Below are 20,685 nucleotides of genomic sequence, written 5' to 3'. Positions count from 1 at the left end.
ACTGAATCTGGTTTACTTGTACACACCATTACACCACTGAACCATCATATTAACCTGTACACACCATGCCTTCATTCATGTGTGGCTGCATCATGATCGAGGAAGCAGATATGCATCCATTGCAGTCCACCCATCCCACCCCCTCTGTACAGATTATAGTAGGAGCTTCCTATTTCCCAAGGGTACCAGTGCACATTGGCCCACCATTTTTATGGTACATGACATCTTTAACTTCCACCAGCACGTGCTGGCTCACAGGACAGCCAGCTGAACACCCACCTCCAAATAACGGGCACTCATTGGTCCTCCACCTTGCCTGCCCAGGCACCTTTAAAGAGACAGTTTATTGTCAGGTCCGGAATCAAGCCCGGACCTGAAAGTTAAATGTCGAGTACACTCCGTCCGTCTATCCTGTTTAGCCTTGTTTTATCAATGAATCTTGTATTTTCTTTCTATTTTGTTTAATACTGATTTCATTTTATATGTGATGAAAGTCTCACCAATGGTGACGTAACTGTTTGTTTATTTTGGTTCTTGGTACAAGCTTGAAATGTTTTATAATATAAAAAATGTTACCACACTTGTACACAAAATTAATTTTGTCTTGCAAGTTAAATTATATTATTAATCTGTCATTTTTAGCTCACTTGGACTTTAGTCTGGTGAGCTTATGCGATAGAGCAGTGTCCATAGGTGAGTCAGTCACAGTCCGTAAACACTTCAGCAATCATCGCTTGAACCAAACACACAATTTTGATGAAACTTGGCCACAAGCTTCATATCTGATGCCTGCTGAAGATATATTGACTGCATCAACATCTGTGCTCATTTAGGGGGTCTGTGGGGGGATTTCCCCCCCCCCCCGCCCATAAAATAGGTATTTGCTGTCTTCGCTGAAACTACACACACTATTTAGATGAAACTTGACCACAACCTTCATCATCCGTGATGTCCTAAAGTTTGTTCATGGCATTAAAAAATAAATCGGGGTTTGCGGGGGGTTTGAGTAACTTGTTCCTGATCCAGGTGAGCTTCAGGACGCGTGGTGCTATTTTTGTATAAAGACGAATGTATGCATGAAATACTTGCTTTCAAAATATATTTAAACTTAGGTATCCTGTATATTAAAAAATAAAAACCACATTTCATTTTTTTTTACTTGCTTTCCGGCAAGGAAAGCACATTGTAAGACTTGCAATCAATCTTTTTCGATACCAAGTTCATATGGAAGACATATTGGAAGTATAAAACAGAAGCACCGGAACTAATTCCGAAGATTATTCGTTGTGATGTTTCATTCGCATTTTATAGGGTCCTATTTTAATCAATCCAGCATTTAAAATTGCGAAAGCACCTTCGAAATTCTTCATCTTAATTAATTAAAGAACGCTCAAACTGAAGTGCATTGAATTTAGATCAGACTCGGTGGTGAAATGGTTGGCTCGTCAGCTCTGAGTCTGGAAGGTCGAGTCTTCAAACATCAAGAGTCATACCAAAGACTTAAAAAATGGTATGTGCTGCCTCCTTGCTTGATGCTCAGAATTGAAAAGGATAGAGCACAGACAATCAGCCATAGTTTGATAATGATAGCACAGGCTTTGACGAGCCCAATGGTCTCTTCATGTGTCAAAAGTTTCTTGAAAGGGAACTTATTGCTATGATTGTTGTTATTATGAAACACCAGATTTGAGAAGCTCAGTTGGAGATATTGCTTACGAATGTAATGAAAGATTATCTTCTTCACTTTCGTGTTTTATTAAATCACATAAAGTTGACTCCAATAGAGTTGAACTGCCCATTTTGTGAGTGGCAGATTGTTGGTCTGGCCCTCTGTCCTTCCAACTAGTTATCTTAATCTTTCCTTTGGACCTAACAGACAATCGATCCATTTAACTCATTCGACTACTTTTTGTTCTGCTCAACTCCAAGATGCATCACTGTGCATTTATGTTTCACTGCAGATTGAATGCACTCCAGTTTGATTTCAAGCTTCCAGACAAGTTACTTTCTCGATGAGTTGTGTTTAAAAAAAAAAAAACCGTCAATATTTATTTGTTCATTGGTTCTCTCATCTGTTTTTTTAATTTTTTTTATTTTGCATTTGTAGGTAGATTTGGGAGTCCCATGGGGTTTGCTTTTTAATTTTTGAATTGCTCCCCTTTTTTAATGTCCAGTTGGAGGAAACCGTTCAACTGTGCAAGATGATGGAACAGACTGGTATTTCTGCCATAGCTGTTCATGGCAGGTGAGATTATCATTGCATACATTTTTTTTTTTATTACCTCCACCGACAAGGGTGGATGGAGGTTATGGATTCAACCCTTTTTGTTTGTCTGTCTATCTGTGAGCAGGATGTCTCCAAAAGTTGTGGACGGATTCAGACAAAGTTGGTGGACATGTTGGGTGTGTGATTGATGAACTGGAATTTTAAAAGTGATTCGTTCCTTTTTTCAAACTTTTGTTTGGTTTTTTTTTTTTTTTTTTTTCAAACCTGCTTCACTGAATGAGTGTCCAAAAACCGAGCTCAGATAATATAGAGCACAATGTGATAGCATGATATTTCAAAAAGTTATCGACGAGTTATGACAACTTTGTGGACAAGTTGGGTAGATGACAGAAACAAACCGATTAGATTTTGGTGCAGATCCGGTCTGTTCAGCTTGTCAGGGGAGGGAGATACTCTACCGAGTGCCGTCCAGTTATTTTTTTAGATGCGTTCATTCTGCTATGAGATTGCAATTGCAGTCATACTGGCAACTGGACAAGGTTCTTGAGGATTGATTGCAGATGGATCTTTGATCTTTTCTTTTTTTCTTCGGCAATTAAACTCGCCATTTGCAAAGTATACTGTATGTTGAGCAGAAATACAAATGATGATATTTGCTCCAACTTGTCACTGTGGAAGATAAGTATTTTCTTCTGATCAGTAGAACTTGTGTTTCCACATTTTGATTGGGGCTGATCTTGAGATTTGTGTAAACTTGGAGAGGAATGAAAATGAAGGGAGGAGTGGGAGGGGTTTGGATTGAAAAGTCCATAAAAGTGCACTTTTACCTTGGTTACGTGTTATCTACTAAAAAAAAAAATTTGATGAATGGCACAAAACTTGAACTAATTAGAATGCATACCTTTTCCCCCAGGCTGAACAGGTTATGTTTTGTATCCCACTGGGCTTGTTTTTGTCACCTTACCCAACTCATCCACAAAGTTTTGTCATAATCTGTCCACAACTTTCGTTTTTGGTGCCATTTATCAATAGTGAAGAATCACTTAAAAAAAAAAAATTATCGTGTCCGGATCTTCACCAAAACCTCGTCCATTCGCCCTCGTCACAAATCCATCTTGTCCACAAATTTTGTCCGAATCTTTCAATAACATTTTGGGATATCCTGCTCACAGACAGACAGGGGTGAAAACGTGACCTCAGTCCACCTTCGGTGGTGGAGGAAGCTATGTTGTACAGAAAACAGACAGAAAGTAAAAAAAAAAAAACTAAAATTTTTTCATTGTTTTTGCTGCTGCATTTTGTTGCTCTTCCACAGAACAAAGGACGAGAGACCACAGCACCCAGTCCACTTGGACTCGGTTCGTGCCATCAGCAAGGCAATTTCAATCCCAGTCATCGCAAAGTAAGCCCCCTTCTGGCATGTCATCAAATTAGAAATCACATCATCTTTCACACTTTCTTCAATCCAAGATGCAGCGAGATACAGCAAGCTCACTTAAAACTTTATGAAGGATCTAATTGGCCATTCAGTGTTTGCGTGTTGTCATTTCGTTGCTTCAATCATGATGATGATGTCATGCTTGGATGTTATCACAACCAGACTGGCATAATGGTTTGAATGTTGGCTTGGAGTCTGGGATGTCAGCGGTTCAAACCCTGGCCGAGTCATACCAAAGACTTTAAAAATGGTCCATTTACTTTCTTGCTTGATGGTAAACATTTAAAAAGCAGAGAGCATGGACAAATGACCATTGCTCAGGCTTGATGGGCTTAACAGCCCTCTCCTGCAATGAATTTCCTTGTAAGAGAACTATTATTATTATTATTATTATTATTATTATTATTATTATTGTTTGTGGTTCATGAGCATCGATAATATAATTGCTTACCACACATTCAGTATTGGAGGTTTTCTGATTATGGAGGAGCAGGTTTAGAGCCAACAGTTGTAAAGTCACTGATTTATCATCAATGATTCATGGCCTTTCCTATTTATTATCATGTTGGGAGAGCATTTGCCATTTAACAACCACTCGTTGTCACTGTTTCTTCCTTTGGCCCATAATTGCTTTCATTCAGTGGAGGATCTCATGACCACATCAGGAGCTTTGAACATCTGAAAAGTTTTCAGGAAGCCTGCGGAGCTGCCTCTGTGATGGTAGCTCGTCAGGCTATGCGAAATGCTTCCATCTTCCGTAAAGAAGGCCCCCTGCCTTTGGATCATGTAATTAGGAAGTATTTGCACTATGTGAGTCCTCTTGGGCAGGGTGGAGCTTTCATCTGACAACGTTCCTTTTGCAATTGCAAAGATTTTATGATGTTTCCTGAGATTTGAAGTACCAGTGAAACCACAGTGGCGCATTGTAATTTTAATATATATACTTGTACTCAGAAGAGAGTATTGCAATGTGAAAATCAATGTGAAGAAAAAAAAAAAAAAAACCAATAAGACCATTGGAAACTGACATTGTCAGTGCTGCTTTTTTTGTTTTTTCTTGGTTTATCACATTCACAAAAAAACAACTTGCAGACAGCCCATTTTAATCGGCACATTTGCAATCGATCGTGGTGCAGCTATAATTGATGGTTATTCATGTTGTTTTTGACATTGTCTATCAACTTACCACCCTCAAGCGTGTTCAGCAGACTGAGGTGTTTGCAAATGTACCAATTCTTATCTTTTTCTTTCTTCACGTGGGCACAGGCTGTGCAGTACCAGAACGTACCTGCAAATACCAAGTACTGCATTTGTCAAATGTTACATGACCAGTTAGAGACGACACGAGGAAAGGCCTTGTATGCTGCGCATTCCAATCAGGAGCTATGGTGAGCATCTGTTGTGCACCATGTCATCATGGTGGTGCCGTGAAAGCAAATAGTGTAGAAGCATATGCATGAAACTCTAATACCATGGGCACTGGATGATATTTTTTTGCATCATGGATTTTATTGCAGACCGATGCATTGAGAATCAGAAAAATCATGGTGCCAATTTTTGTTTTGCATTTTGGGTACATTTTGGTGGCTTTTAATGTGGCCCCCCTAAAATACCATTATTACTGTTTCGGTTGCAACTGCCAGTTTCAAATATTGTTGTAAAGCAAAGCATGTAGCATATAAAATTAAAGGTCTGGACATTTGTATTACAAATATATCAAATATATATATATATATATATATGTATATATATATATATATATATATATATATATATATATATATATATATATATATATATATATATATATATATATATATATATATATATATATATATATATATATATATATATATATATCCTGATTTTTATTGTCCACAGCTATCTGCCAATTTCCCTGGCAATAACAACCATAACGGAGCATATATCCAGATGCAAATGCTCTTATTTAAAAGTCATTCAATTGGAGAAATGTTCTATTTCTGCTTTCTGGTATATTTAGTGGTTCACATAAAGTATATCTGTTCTATGGTATACACTTAAGTAGTCAACTGTAATTATAGGTCAAAATATTTGTTGAAACAAAAACGATCAATTTCATAGTAATGCAGTGTCAGATAAGTCATCTTCATCCATGCTGTCCTCATTATCATTTCCTCTGAGTCTGTCATTGGTGTTTTCACATTTGTCAACGTTCGTGTCACAAGCACATAACTCGGTGCAGGCCAAAGAATGCTTCTTGCAAGAGCAGGATCCACTGGCACATCGGCTCTTGCCACAGCCGCACTTTACAAGCTCTTTAACAGCTGTCTGAGCTGGTGGGAGGTCAGAGACTCTTGGGACGTACTGATTGTTTTCATCATTCCATCCATAATTAATTGGCGGAGGTAAGTCCGGATTTGGGGTGTCTGCCAGTAACCAAACCATAGCTTGGTAATGAGCCCTGAGAATGTGCTCCTTCAGAGATGCCTTTGTTGGGGGCAGTTTCTCAGCCTCCGCTTGATTTTTCTTGAACAAGTGCCATCGTAGCTCTCTGACTGTTTTGATACTGAGTCTTGGAGCGAACAATAGGCACACAAACTCTTCTAGACTGTCCATCACTTCAACGGATGGATAAGCTGTTTGTCCCAGCTGGGCAAATGCCTGGTGTATGTTTTCATTTGCTCTTTAGGTCATCTCTGCCGAGATGTCCTAATAAAGCCAGACCAAATGTCCGTCCGTCCGTCCGTCAACAATTTTTCTTTCCGATCTTGATGAAACTTAGTATGTGGGTAGAGGTCGATGAGTGTTGCACAACGATATAACTTTTGTCCGGGTTCAAGGTCAGTGTCGAGGTCACGTAAGTTATAAAAATCGCCATTTTCAAAACCTATCTCGTCTGCCATTCTTCAAGATATTCGGCAACTGTTTTTTGATTATGATAGTAAAAAATATTATCTTGTATCTAACCGGACAGATTTTTGAATTTCCGTCCCGTTTGGCCGCCACGTAACCTGGAAGATGGTCAAAAACACCTCCCAGTACAAAGAAAACGATTTACTTCCGATCTTGATGAAATTTGGTATGTGGGTAGAGGTCGATGAGTGATACCCAACGACATATTTTTTCCCGGATTTGAGGTCAGGGTCAAGGTCACGAGGTCACAAAAGTTGTGAAAGCCGCCATTTTCAAAACCTATCTAGTCTGTCGTTTTAGGAGATATCGCGCAACGGTTCATCGATTATGATAGGAAAAAACATTATAGAGATGACCGTCACCCCCACACGGGGGTAATTTTTTTGAATTGTTTCCAGAATGTTTGCTTGCCTTTGCCTGCAATCCGTCCAGTGGTATCACTGCCAGTGAAAGCATGGAATCCAATGAGACCAGCAGCATGATTCGCATCAAGGGATTCATATACAGTATAGGTTGCAAATTCACCAAGCGCCTTCTCGTACCTGTGCCAACTAGCATAGATACATCACCCAAGAGTGGCAGTTTTTGTAGAGCAAGAATGAACACATCTGTATCAGGAGTTATGATATGTGTGTGCACTTGAAGCAATTTGGGAAGTGCTCAAGGCATGTAGGATCAGTCGTGTGTCAGCCTTTTCTTGGTTGCTGTCAAGATGATCAACATTCAAGCCATTGGATATGGCGCCATTTTTCGTTGATACAACAAATGATGTCTTGCTGTCTTTGTACAAGCCAATAAGTTTCTCTGCCAAATATATCGTTTGTTGGTCTTTGTTTTCAGTGTTGCTCAAGAAGCGTTTCAATGGCATATTGAACTGTGTGGAATCATTGACTTCATGCGCACAGCAGTGACTCATCTTCTCTTGCCTTTGGTTTCTAGTTTTTGCCTTCAAAGACTGCTTTATGTTGTAGCGATCAAAGGCAACATGCACTAAAGTGTAACCTTTGGCTTTGCTTTCTCGTAGTTGATGGAGTACCCAAACTTATGAAGAATGTTCACCTTGGTCTTACTCCGAGTGGCTTGATGAACTTTCAGACCAATTCCAACAACTAGTGGATTCTCATTGTGATGTCGAAAGCCTGCTTCCTCATGCTTTGGCACATAGGACACCTGACGATCAGACTTGTAGGCAAACATTCTAGTCTGTGCTTTGTTCCGTGTTACTCGTTGAATGCTATGCTCTCTTTGTGTTGACTCAAGTGTGAACATTAGCCCTATTAGGATCCAGCGGATGAATGCCTCCAGCGATTTGGGAACTTGATTTTCATCCAACAGGGAACCTTGAAATTTGCACGGCTGCTTTAGAACTTCAGCGATGTCCCTTCTTATTACCTTGGCACTTTCGAAGACTGCTTTCATGTTGCTGCTCGCATCACCAGCTGCCTCGTCCAGGTTGTCAATTGCGACTCTTTTTGTTCTAGACGTGTACGTCCGATCTGGTTCATTCATATGCGTAGAGCGGCAGAACTCAACATTATCAATATTTTCTACAAGCTTACGCTTCAAACTTCTCCTTGATATATGCGTATCATTTGAAACATTGACTCTGAGGACATTTTGATGAGCTGCTTCTACCTCACCCATATCCAGGATAGATCCTGATTTCAGCAGGCTGCTCATCAAGTAGAAGAATTCAATGTCTGCTGAAACCTTGGTTATTACTGCTTCGTCGTCTGCTCTCTCCTGTTGTACCTGAGTTCGCTGAACGTGCTTCACCCAACAATACAGATGGTATTTGATATCAATTGCATGGGCATCATTTGGATCGATTGCAGCACTCAGATTTACTTTCCACTGCTAGTTATTGCTGTACTCAACAGCCTTTCGGAGCTGTTCCCCGGTGTTGAACTCACTGATCTGGTGGAGTGCTCCTTTCTCTGAAGATCCATTGCAGAAGAAGCAGTTGTCTTTATTGTATTGTTTGGCACCAGATCGCTTGTAACGTTCTGTTGAAGATGGGTTCTCATGTGGTGGTGGTGGTTATGTTTTGAGGTTCGTCCTTTCTGGTCGTCCAACTTTCGTTGGTTTTGGTACTTCGTCTGCTTCCAGTGCAGCCTCATATCTGTTTTTCAGCTGCTCAATGTGGATTTTGTGCACTGCAATTTTATAGCATTCTTGATGCCATGTGACACCTTTCTGTGATAGTTCATTTGCCGTCACATCACCAAGCTCTTCTTGGATAGATATGTACTTATTATCCCCGTTGAGCGACTAGGTATTCACACTCTGGATAAACAGCTGATATGATTATGGTCTTGGGTGTTTTACGAGTTTTCCAGATGTTTGCAAATGCAGCATATATTTAAACCTGCCAAAGATGTTGTGCAACTTGATGCTTTTGTGCTGGAACTGGAAGGACTTGGGGATGATTCATCCATAACGATAACTTGAGAACAGTTTATTTCAATGTCCACTCGACATAAGTTCCTTCACCCACAAAGCTTGGTATAGTGTAGCAGCAGAGCAAACCTGTTGTGCATTTTGTGATACAAGCACCAAATTTGGCACAAATGTACATTAATATGTTGCGAACATTTTCAGATATTGGGCCACTTGAAATTCTCTCTTTATGTCCGCCATATTGGATTTCAAAATGGCCACCACTTGAAATCTACATTTACTATTATCTATGGACGTAATGCAGCTATTGACTTGATTCTGGTATCTAAATGTATTTTTGGGGTCAAGGAATCCAATGGTACCATTTTCAACTGAATATTATCTTTCACAGTCTGTTATATAATTTTATTTGGAAATTATCTTGGCAAATATTGGATTCAACACAATACTTTGAAAAGAATGTCTAAGTTCTGTAAATGTCTTAGGGATAATACTGACATGCGACATGGTCTAGTATTTGAGGCTCGGTGTACTGGTATCTGAGGCTAGGTATATACCGGTACTGAAGATACATGTGCATAAACAGTGTCATGTTAACAAGTTCAGCATTGCCACAAGTACATGTATGTTGTTGACTCATCGTCTTGTGCACTCCCCTTCACACACACAGAGGGCTGTGCACTGTAGGGCAGCCTTTCTGCACTTGCAGCGCCTCACACACCCTTTCTCGCACTTGCAAGAAACCAGCTCAATGCAGCTGTGAGCTGCCTCAGTTAGCCTGGTCCAGTAAGGTGTGTACTGTCCTTCATCCAGTCCTTGACCAACCCCAGTTGGTTGGTGGAGGGAGCTCTGGTGCTGGCAGCAGTATCTGACCCCACACATGTCCACCTTGATACACTGCTCTCTTGACATGTTCCTCCAGAGCTGCCTTCGTTGGAGGGATGAGCTGCACATTGTTCTTCCTTGCAAAGAGTTTTTCCTCCTGGCCTTGTCAATGTCTGTGCATTTGCTGGTTCGATCATACAACAGGATCACGAACCTCTCGATGATGCGCATTGCATCGTCTGGTATGTCATGAGGTGCAGAGGACAGCAGCAGCAGCGCCTCAGGGAGTTCTGGCAGTACCGTCCAGACTGCCCACGCAGTCTTCTTGCCATGTCTATGAAAACTAGCCACAGTGTCGCATCCAGTTAGAGCGTGGAACATTGGCAGTGCACGAGCCTTCTCTCGTCCCAATCCAGCTGCTATTTCATGTGCTGCTAGGTATCGGAAACTCTGGCCTGTTCCGAATGCCAGCCACAGTTTGTCTTCTGGTTGCAACTCCTGTGCCAGGGACACTGCCAGCACCACAACATCGGTGTCTACAGTCCGGATGAGTATTGCATGGTGTCCATGCTGGACTGCGTGAGATGCATGCAGCAACATCCGATTGTCAGCTTCTTCATGGTTACATGGGGCGAGTGAGGTCAGATCTGGCAGTTGTGGCTTGCTGAGCACTGCCTCTCCATCAGTAATGACGAGTTGCTTGTCCTCCTGGTCAAACCATTCCATGAGAGCTGCTGAGAGGAACCTGAACAGCTCGGTCTTGTTGCTGTCCACTCATAGGAAGTTCTGCCAGTTTCCTGGTCTGGCTGCGGCAGCCACCACACGTCTCCGCACACCTTGTCCCCGCTTTGCATGTGTACTACCTTTCAGTGAATCAGCAAGGTAAGTATCGCAGACCAAATCCAGGCGTGACACTGTTTGCAGCTTCGTGGACATATATGGGATGAACATCTGTTGTGCAGACTCTTCAAAGGTCTTTGATGCAGCCGGCTTCAGCATCTGGACGATGGCTGCTCCATCAAGCACAATACAGGTCATACTTCTTCCAAGCATGTGAGGAGATCACTCTTGGTACCAGTGCAGAGGCTTCCACCATAAGACAATGCAGGAGAACATGCCTGATTCTCGTGCCAAAAGAACTCATCAAGGTTTCCATCCCTCGTCTGGCAGCCAATGTACAGGCGTGCGAAGAGTTCACGGTCATTCTTGATGGAGGCGAGCTGTTGCTGACCTATGCTCTGGCTTCTTGGAGTGGAAGTGCTGAACACCTTCAGCTTGTTACGAGGAATGGGTGCATCCACTGCCTTTGTTCTGTCCAACAGACACTCTCTGCTGAAAGCCTCGAACTGCTCTTGGCCAATCCTCTTGGCATTCATCACGGTCTCCACAGCAGCAGGATCTGCGATCTCCTTTGTGTCCAGTTTGACTACATCCTGACTCTCGTCCTCAAATGGGTTGCCCATCTCCTCTATGACACCGACGAGAGAGCGAACATCTTTCACAAATGAGGCCTGTACACTTGGCGTCTGATCATGATGACGTGTGTCTGCTGTTTGCCGTCTCCAGTGTTGGTTCCCATCCTGGAATTCTTCGATCACCCTGGCAACTTCTGGTCCCGCAACCATCCAGCGACGTAGGGCACGAGGGTTGTCAGTGAGCCCAGCTGCTCTACCGTCTCCTTTGATGCAGGCATTATTCTGCTCATGTGTCTGGTCAATCGGGATTGAAGAGAACATCCTCTGTGTTTTCTGAACGGTGAAGTGGCTTTCCCTGAATTTCCTGGCTACATCTGGGTGTTTGATGGTGAGTACGGCCATGTCCTTCAGGTGCACTGGTATCCACCTAGCATAGTGGGTGTGATCCAGTGCATGGAACCAGGGGACCAGCTCTGTCAGAGCATCAAAGTACATCATTAACGATCCCTGCCTGAGAGAACGCGCATACACGAGAACCAACAGTTCTAGTTCCAGCACGGTTGCCCAGTAGTGAAACTGGGGGATGTCTTCTCCTCTCTGGCAACACCAGTCTTCAAACTCCAGAAGGTCCTCTGCATCCCTGGTTTCTCCCAGACAGTTGTGGTTGTCGGCACGGCAAACCATACATTGAGATACCAGAATCAAGTCAATAGCTGCATTACGTCCAGAGATAATAGCAAATGTAGATTTCAAGTGGCGGCCATTTTGAAATCCAATATGGCGGACATAAAGAGAGAATTTCAAGTGGCCCAATATCTGAAAATATTCCCAACATATTAATGTACATTTGTGCCAAATTTGGTGCTTGTATCACAAAATGCACAATTCTTTTGAATATTTGGGCTAAGCCACCCCACTATGGAGGTTAATCGACAACTACATCTACGACATCAGTCTTTTATTCTGGACCCTTGACCACTTCTGCTATTATCATAGCTGACCTGAAAGGCAAAAAAATTTAACATACATTGTATGTAGAATTGTAGCATGTCATAATGTTCAGAAAAAATAATTATCTTGGTGACGTTGCAGTAATTGATTTAACTAGTACGTGCCCGTAGGTGCATGGCCGTACGTGCAAAAAAAAAAAAAAAAATCAAACCATGAGCCATAAACAACAACCACACAGGCCGTTCCTTCGCTCTGGCGTGGCCGTACGTGCGTGCCCGTATGTGCGTGGCCGTACGTGCAAACCAAAAACTTCTTCTTCTTCTTTCTGCTGCTCCCTTTAGGGGTCGCCACAGCAGATCATCCATCTCCATTTCGCTCTATCCTCCACATCTTCCATTGACACTCCAACCACCCACATGTCCGCCCTCAACGCATCCATGAACCTCTTTTTTTGGCCTTCCTCTACTCCTCCTACCTGGCGGCTCCATCCTCAGCATCCTTCTCCCGATATACTCCGCTTCCATCCTGTGCACATGTCCAAACCATCTCAATCTTGCCTCTCTCACTTTGTCTCCAAACCGTCCTACCTGCGCTGTCCCTCTAATATACTCATCCCTTATCCTGTCCATCCTCGTCACTCCCAACGAGAATCGCAGCATCTTTAACACTGCCACCTCCAGCTCCGCTTCCTGTCTTTTTGTTCGTGCCGCCGCCTCCAAACCATACAACATAGCTAGTCTCACTACCGTCTTATATACTTTCCCCATTCACTCTTGCAGCTACTCTTCTGTCACAAATCACTCCTGCAACTCTTCTCCACCCACTCCATTCTGCCTGCACTCTTTTTCACTTCTCTACCACACTCTCTGTTACTTTGGACAGTTGATCCCAAGTATGTAAACCCATCCACCTTCCCCACCTCAACTCCTTGCAACCGCACCATACCACCACCCTCCCTCTCATTTACGCACATGTACTCCATCTTACTCCGACTGACTATCATTCCCCTTCTCTCCAGTGCGTACCTCCATCTCTCAAAGCTCGCCTCAGCCTGGTCCCTACTCTCCCGACAGATCATGATGTCATCCGCGAACATCATAGTCCATGGAGACTCCTGTCTGATCTCGTCCGTCAACCTGTCCATCACTATTGCAAATATAAAAGGGCTCACAGTCGATCCTTGGTGCAATCCCACGTTTACCTAAAACCGGTCCATCATTCCTACCGCACACCTCACCCCTGTCACACTATCCTCATACATATCCTGCACCATCCTCACATACTTCTCCGCCACTCCTGACTTCCTCATACAATACCACAACTCCTCTCTTGGCACCCGATCGTAAGCTTTCTCTAAATCCACAAACACACAATGCAACTCCTTCTGGCCTTCCCTATACTTCTCCATCAACATTCTCAAAGCAAACATTGCATCAGTGGTGCTCTTTCCTGGCATAAAGCCATATTGCTGCTCACAAATCATCACCTCTCCTCTCAACCGAGCTTCCACGACTCTTTCCCACAACTTCATGGTGTGGCTTAACAACTTTATACCTCTGTAATTACCACAGCTCTGCACATCACCCTTGTTCTTAAAAATCGGAACCAGTACACTTAATCTCCACTCCTCCGGCTTCCTCTCACTTTCCAAGACTTTATTAAACAATCTGGTTAACAACCCCACTGCCATCTCTCCGAAACACTTCCATGCCTCCACTGGTATATCATCTGGGCCAACCGCCTTTCCACTCTTCATCCTCTTCATAGCAGTCCTCACTTCATCCTTACTGATCCACCCCACTTCCTGATTCACTATCTCCACCTCTTCCAACCTTCTCTCTCTCTCATTTTCTTCATTCATCAGCACCTCAAAGTACTCCATCCACCTTCTCAACACACTCTCCTCGCTCGTCAACACATTCCCATTTGCGTCCTTTATCACCCTAACCTGCAGCACATCCTTCCCAGCTTGGTTCCTCTGTCTTGCCAATCAGTACAAATCCTTTTCCCCTTCTTTTGTATCCAACTTCTCATACAGCTCGCCATATGCCTTTCCCTTAGCCTTTGCCACCTTTCTCTTCGCCTTGCGCTGCCACTCCTTGTACTCCTGTCTACTTTCTTCATCTCTCTGACTATCCCACTTCTTTTTCGCCAACCTCTTCTTGCTTGTACTTTCCTGTACTTCCTCATTCCACCACCAAGTCTCCTTATCGTCCTTCCTCTGTGCAGATGTCACACCAAGTACCTTCTGAGCTATCTCCTCACCACTTCTGCTGTAGTTGCCCAATCATCCCACCCATCTTTACCACCATCCAACACCTGTCTCACCTCCTCCCTAAATTTCACGCAACAGTCTTCCACCTTCAGCTTCCACCATCTGGTCCTTGGTTCAGCCCTCACTCTCTCCCTCAACCTCACCTCCAAAATCATCCGGCAGACCACCAATCGATGCTGTTGAGCTACACTCTCCCCTGCCACCACCTTACAGTCACTAATCTCTTTCAGGTTGCATCTCCTGCTTAAGACGTAGTCCACCTGTGTGCATCTTCTTCCACTCTTGTACGTCACCCTGTGCTCCTTCTTAAAATACGTATTTACCACTGACATTTCCATTCTTTTTGCAAAATCCACCACCATTTGCCCTTCCACATTCCTCTCGTTGAGACCGTACCTCCCCATCACCTCCTCGTCCTCTTTATTCCCTTACCTCAACATGCCCATTGAAATCTGCTCCAATCACCACTCTTTCATCCTTGGATACACTCTCCACCACTTCATCTAACTCACTCCAGAAATCTTCTTTATACTCCATCTCACACCCCACTTGCGGGGCATATGCACTGATGACATTCATCATCACCCCTTCAATTTCCAACTTCACACTCATCACTCGGTCCAATACCCTCTTGACATCATCCTCCTTCAGGATTACCCCGACACCATTTCTCCTCCCATCCACACCATGATAGAACAGTTTGAAACTACCTCCAATGCTCCGAGCCTTACTCCCCATCCACTCGGTCTCTTGTACAGACAATATGTCCACCTTTCTTCTCTCCATCATATCAGCCACTCTCGCCCTTTGCCAGTCATAGTCCCAACATTCAGAGTTCCAACTCTCACCTCCACACTTTTACCCTTCCCCCTCTCCCACTGCCTCTGGACACGCCTTCCCAGTCTCCTTCTCCTCCTTCGCCCAGTTGTAACACAATTTTCTCTGGTGACAGTCGTTGGTAACCCGGGCCTCGACCGATCCGGTATGGAAATCTGTTTAATTGTCCGCATAATGATTTGGCATAGGTTTTACGCCGGATGCCCTTCCTGGCGCAAACCTGGTCGCCTCATACGACACACAGGGATATGGTACACCTATTCTAACTGGGGCATACACCGGGCCCAGTACATTGGTACTCATTTCGCCGACCTCGGAAGGATGACAGGCTGAGTCAACCCCCTGATGTATTAATTCAGTGGTCCAACGGGGCTTGAACTCAGGACCTTTTGGATCCCAAGCCGCTGCCCTAACCACTGTGCCAACACCAGGCTATGTCGTGCAAACCAAAAAAAAAACAAACAAACAAAAAAAACATTCAAACAACTACACAGGCCGTTCCTTCGCTCTCATAAATGACGACTGGATTGGGGCATTGTGTTTATCTCTAAATGCGCATAAGAAATCGAGAAATTATTGGAATACAGTAAGTCATCACTATCCGGAAGTGGTGCGTGCCCATACGAAATGTTCACATGCATTCCACGAATTGTCGCTTGCATTGAAGTAACAACTGCTGTGATACTTACACACACAGTTAATTAAAATCAAGTTTACCACCCTGTCTTTGTTTGCCATGTCATTCGCTGCCATATGACCATTGCCACACCTCCGCCACAGTAACTAAGGCACCCTTTCCCCATCGTAACCGGCACGGCCCGTGACGTCATCGTTGGCCGGCGTGCGCCGGCAGCCACACCTACGCCGCAACGTTTCTTGTCATTGGTTTGGTAAATAAATGGCCGCAGCAATGTGTCTTGTCATTGGTTTGGTAAATAAATGGCTATAACTTGAGAAGCACTTGTCCGATTAATATCAAACCTTGAAAAGGCGCATACTCAGGTCCCCAGCAATATAGCTGACAAGTTTCAATTCGATCGGACCAGTGGTTGTCGAGAAATAGCGGTCACGCACGCACGCACGCACGCACGCACACACACAGAGATTGCTGGAATTATAGATAGATATAGGCTGCACAGCATTTGAAATTAACAAAAATTCAGATAAGTCAATATGGTTATGTTCAATGTCAGTATTGATATTATTATCATATTCTCGGCTGAATTCTGCTGAGTTTGATATATTGTTACGAATTTGGAAGTTTTTACTGCACTCAACATTCAGGTCCAATAGCTCAGTTATATCGAAAAGTAAATGTGGATAGATCGCTCCCTTTTCCCTTGTCTAATAGGAATTAAATGTACATGCGCTGTGCGTTATTTTAATAGTTAGGATTTTTACACCCCTTATAACAACAACAACATGCCTTCACCTCGCTTCCTCACACCGACGCCATTGTCTATGTGTGATCGACCACGTACGTGGGCTTCTCCATCACTCCAGAAATGTAAATGAATTCCATGAATTGTCGCTTGCATTGAAGTAACAACTGCTGTGATACTTACACACACAGTTAATTAAAATCAAGTTTACCTCCCTGTCTTTGTTTGCCATGACATTCGCTGCCATTGACCATTGCCAATCCTACACCACGGTAACTAAGGCACGCTTTCCCCATCGTAACCAGCACGGCCCATGACGTCATCGTCGGCCGGCCACGCACTGGCCTACGCAGCCACGCCTACGTAGCAACGTGCCTTGTCATTTGTTTGGTAAATAAATGGCCATAACTTGGGAAGTACTTGTCCGATTAATATCAAACCTTGAAAAGGCACATACTCAGGTCCCCAGCAATATCGCCTGGCAAGTTTCAATGAGATCGGACCAGTGGTTGTCAAGAAACAGCGGACACACACACACACACACACACACACACACACACACACACACACACACACACACACACACACACACACACACACACACACACACACACACACACACACCCACGCACACAGAGATTGCTGGAATTATAGGTTCTTTTCCTCGGCCACCAGAGCTCCGACTCCACCCTGGAGAGAGGGAATGTTCCCCTCGACCAATGGGAGGCGTGAGACGTCTCAGACACCGACGTTCCCACGAACCCCGACCAATGGGAGGCGTGAGACGTCTCAGACATCGAAGTTCCCATGAACCCCGGACCAATGGGAGGCGTGAGACGTCTCAGACATCGACTTTCTCACGAACCCCGGACCAATGGGAGGCGAGACGTCTCAGACAGTGATCCTTCCCACGACACCCCATCCCGCAGGAGAAATGCCATATAAGAAACGCCAGGGCCTTGGAAAGAGGGTCAGCGTCAGGGTTGGGCGATCCGGTTCGAGGTGCCGGAGATCGACTTGTCTGGTCTGGTTGGCTTGGCAGCGATCGGGTTTGAGGTGCCGGAAATCAACTCGTCTGGTCTGGTCGGCTTGGCAGCGGTCGGGTTTGAGATGCCGGAGATCGACTCGTCTGGTCTGGTCGGCTTGGCAGCGATTGGGTTGGAGGTGCCGGAGATCGACTCGTCTGGTCTGGTCGGCTTGGCAGCGATTGGGTTTGAGGTGCCGGAGATCGACTCGTCTGGTCTGGTCGGCTCGGTGACCGTCTGCTCGGGTCGCACACGGTTCGAGTACGCAAGTGTCTTGTTCCGTACGAGCATCATCGAGGGTGAATTTCCCCGGTAGTTGGACGATGTGGGTATTTAGGTAAATTGAAATTGGCAATCGACTCGACCCCACATGGTTGACCTATTGGCGAACTTTGGTCCGATAAGGGACCCGTCGACTCTGGAGTTATTCAGGGTGACGACCTATACATTCCGTGTGATCGGTGGAGCCGACTCCACTGTTCCATCTGGTGGTCGTGCTCATTGCCGATACCCGACCCCGCAACAATATTACATGCCCAGGTTTAAAACAGAAATAAAAAAGTTGGTAAATTTTTATCATTGAAAAAAGTGCGATTCAGGGATTGTTGACGTATCGGCTTGAAAATAATATTTGAAATGCTCAAAAAAATTGACACCATGATTTTTCTGACACACAATAACAAAACCGATGCCATCAGGGTCATTCTGAGGAAGGGTAGACTCGGGACAAAGATAAGAAAATGACGAGGTGGTCTCTTTGCTCACCAAGCAGGGCTGACGAGCCCTCACAGCCCAAACACTGAGGAGGGGTAACAGAGGAGGAATACTGGTGGTGTCTATGGTGAATATTTGAGGAGGTGCAGGTGAGGTACAAGGAAGAAACTGGAAAGAGGTGCGTGTCTTGGGGTCACTCTTCAAAGAACGGTTGTCAGGACTTTCCCTCGTTGATTGTTCTTGTGTGTGGAGACAGAGAGACAGAGAGACAGACAGAGCACGAGAACACGAACAAGTAAGAATGCTGCTTACTTATGTGTGAGGTTATCTTTAAATGTTTGTTTTATCGGTTTGGCCCAAATGAATGCCCTCAGTTATGGCAGCTGTATCGCTCACTCATCCAGCGCTCCGTGCGGCAAACTCCATTCCACAAGCTCCATTCCACAACTCCGATCCAAGCTCCATTTCGCCTTTCTCCATGTTCCGCTGACCAAGCCAAAGTAAGAGACCTCTCATTCACTCACGTCCTGAATGCATCACTTAAATAGTCATTGGTGGGGGCGAAGCCTCGGTGTGGATGAAACGGGTTGTTTGGCGGAGTGTCTGTATGCAAGGTATCGATATTTCAATTCATTGGAAGGAATCTAAGACTAAACCTTCATTTCCCAGCGACGAGCACTCATTCAGTTGAAGTGTGTGCAGGCCTGAGTCCTGCCCTTCTCATGATTAGTTGCAGTCTTGCTGCATTGCACACGGCGTTCAGTCGAACTCTGGAGAGGGTAATGGGACATAAAAGCATGCGACCCTTTTTGTGGTTTTTGACTCTGCTGACCGGCGTGGCCATCGTTTTGCAATCTACGAGGTCTGCTCATCGAAGACCAGATCGCGTGGCGCAGGATGAGAACCTCAGTTCGAGTTTGAGTCCGGGCTCCCTGCAATACGACGTTCAGCCGAAGTAAGTTTCACGTCATCGTTGTTTCCTTCAGACAAGACCACCATGAAGAAACACATTTTCTATTTTTCTGCAATCATTCACCTTCAGCTATAACCTGTCTTTGTCCAAACACAGTCAAACTGACCTCAAAAGGGAGATGTTGCTGAGAAATCATTGCCATGTCAAGTCCTTTCTTTGTCTCCCTCGGTTCATTGCAGTATAGGATGCTTTCATCAACAACTCTTTGTAATGCACTTATTGCCTTGTGACCCAGCTGGGTGCTCTTTGATAATGTCATGGGTGAAGCTCTGAAAATCATTGAAAATTCCATTTGGTAGGACCAAGTTCATGAGTTGTTTTTTTTATTTTTTTAATTTTTTTTTGCTTTTCACTGCAGACAGGTTGATGCACTTAATTCTTAGCTTATCTGGAATTTACATTCCAGATTAGGTATTGTCATTGTGCACCAAGCGTCCGTCTCCTTTTTCGACTTCTCCGGTCAAACCGCTGGGCCGATCTGGCTGAAATTTCGCAGCAACGTTCTGCTTTTGACTGGTAATAGGAATTGCAAAGCTCGTTCCGGTCACATGACTTTAAACATGTCAAAATGACTGACTTGGTCAATTTTTGTGAAAATCACAGAAATTCCTTCAAACATCATCTTCTCCAGACCCACCCGTTAGAATTCTATCAAATTTGGGTGAGAGCATTAGGCCGGGGCCAAGATAAGCTCCAGGTCCAGTGGTCCTATTTTTACAACTCTTGTTTAGCTCCACTGCCAACTGCATACCCCATCCGCAACTGGGTTGCTAACATTTATTCACAAACCCAATCGGAATCAAAATCCGAGCATTCTGCTTAGCTTTGCTCCCGTCTCAGTTTGATCCAGCCTGCAAAATCGAGTTTTTCTCACACTTTAGATTTCGTTCTTCTTTCCCTTCCTTCAAGGTCGTGGCTCACCTTCATTTCTTGTTGTTTTCCACACCCACCCACAGTGATATATTTGGCCTTGGAGATTTTTGTCATGATGTGGAGGAGAAGTTAGCCATCATTTCGGAAACGCAAGAGCAAAGTGTGGACAGGACCCTTTGTGCTTTGGATGTCACCGATGGGGGAAGCGGTGGCGTTGTGGAGCTTCCCTTCAGATTTGACAGGTGAACTGCCTGGGTGGTCTGGATTAATGAAGGGGGTTTGCAGATAACTGGGGCAAGGTTGTTTCCATACCTTAACTTTCAGATTTTAAGTGCAGTATGTGCTGGAAATTGAAATGTGGTGATCATTTTGAAAGGGAGGGAAAGTGTAAGGCTTATTGAGGAGTTGGGGAGGGATGACGAGTTTGAAAGAATGAGGACACTCAGAAAGTTAAG

General features: G+C 44.3%; 1 protein-coding gene across 8 annotated transcripts in view; it reads left to right on the top strand.

Annotated features, from left to right (window-relative positions):
• DUS2 (dihydrouridine synthase 2) overlaps positions 1-20,685 on the top strand; it is a 69,299-nt gene that overhangs the window by 23,323 nt on the left and 25,291 nt on the right. For all 8 annotated transcript variants that reach the window (XM_085877109.1, XM_085877104.1, XM_085877106.1 and 5 more), the window contains 5 exons: positions 2,175-2,245; positions 3,543-3,629; positions 4,307-4,475; positions 4,932-5,053; positions 20,314-20,472. In XM_085877109.1, the coding sequence (XP_085733235.1) occupies positions 2,175-2,245; positions 3,543-3,629; positions 4,307-4,475; positions 4,932-5,053; positions 20,314-20,472 (608 nt within the window). The remainder of the gene's footprint in view (positions 1-2,174; positions 2,246-3,542; positions 3,630-4,306; positions 4,476-4,931; positions 5,054-20,313; positions 20,473-20,685) is intronic.

Source organism: Eptatretus burgeri, chromosome 4 (assembly GCF_056783735.1).
Source record: "Eptatretus burgeri isolate ZD-2024b chromosome 4, Ebu_testis_v1, whole genome shotgun sequence".
NCBI classification, from domain to species: Eukaryota; Metazoa; Chordata; class Myxini; order Myxiniformes; family Myxinidae; genus Eptatretus; species Eptatretus burgeri.
The sequence above is the reverse complement of the archived record's forward strand: the minus strand, read 5'-3'. Positions and strand labels throughout refer to the sequence as shown.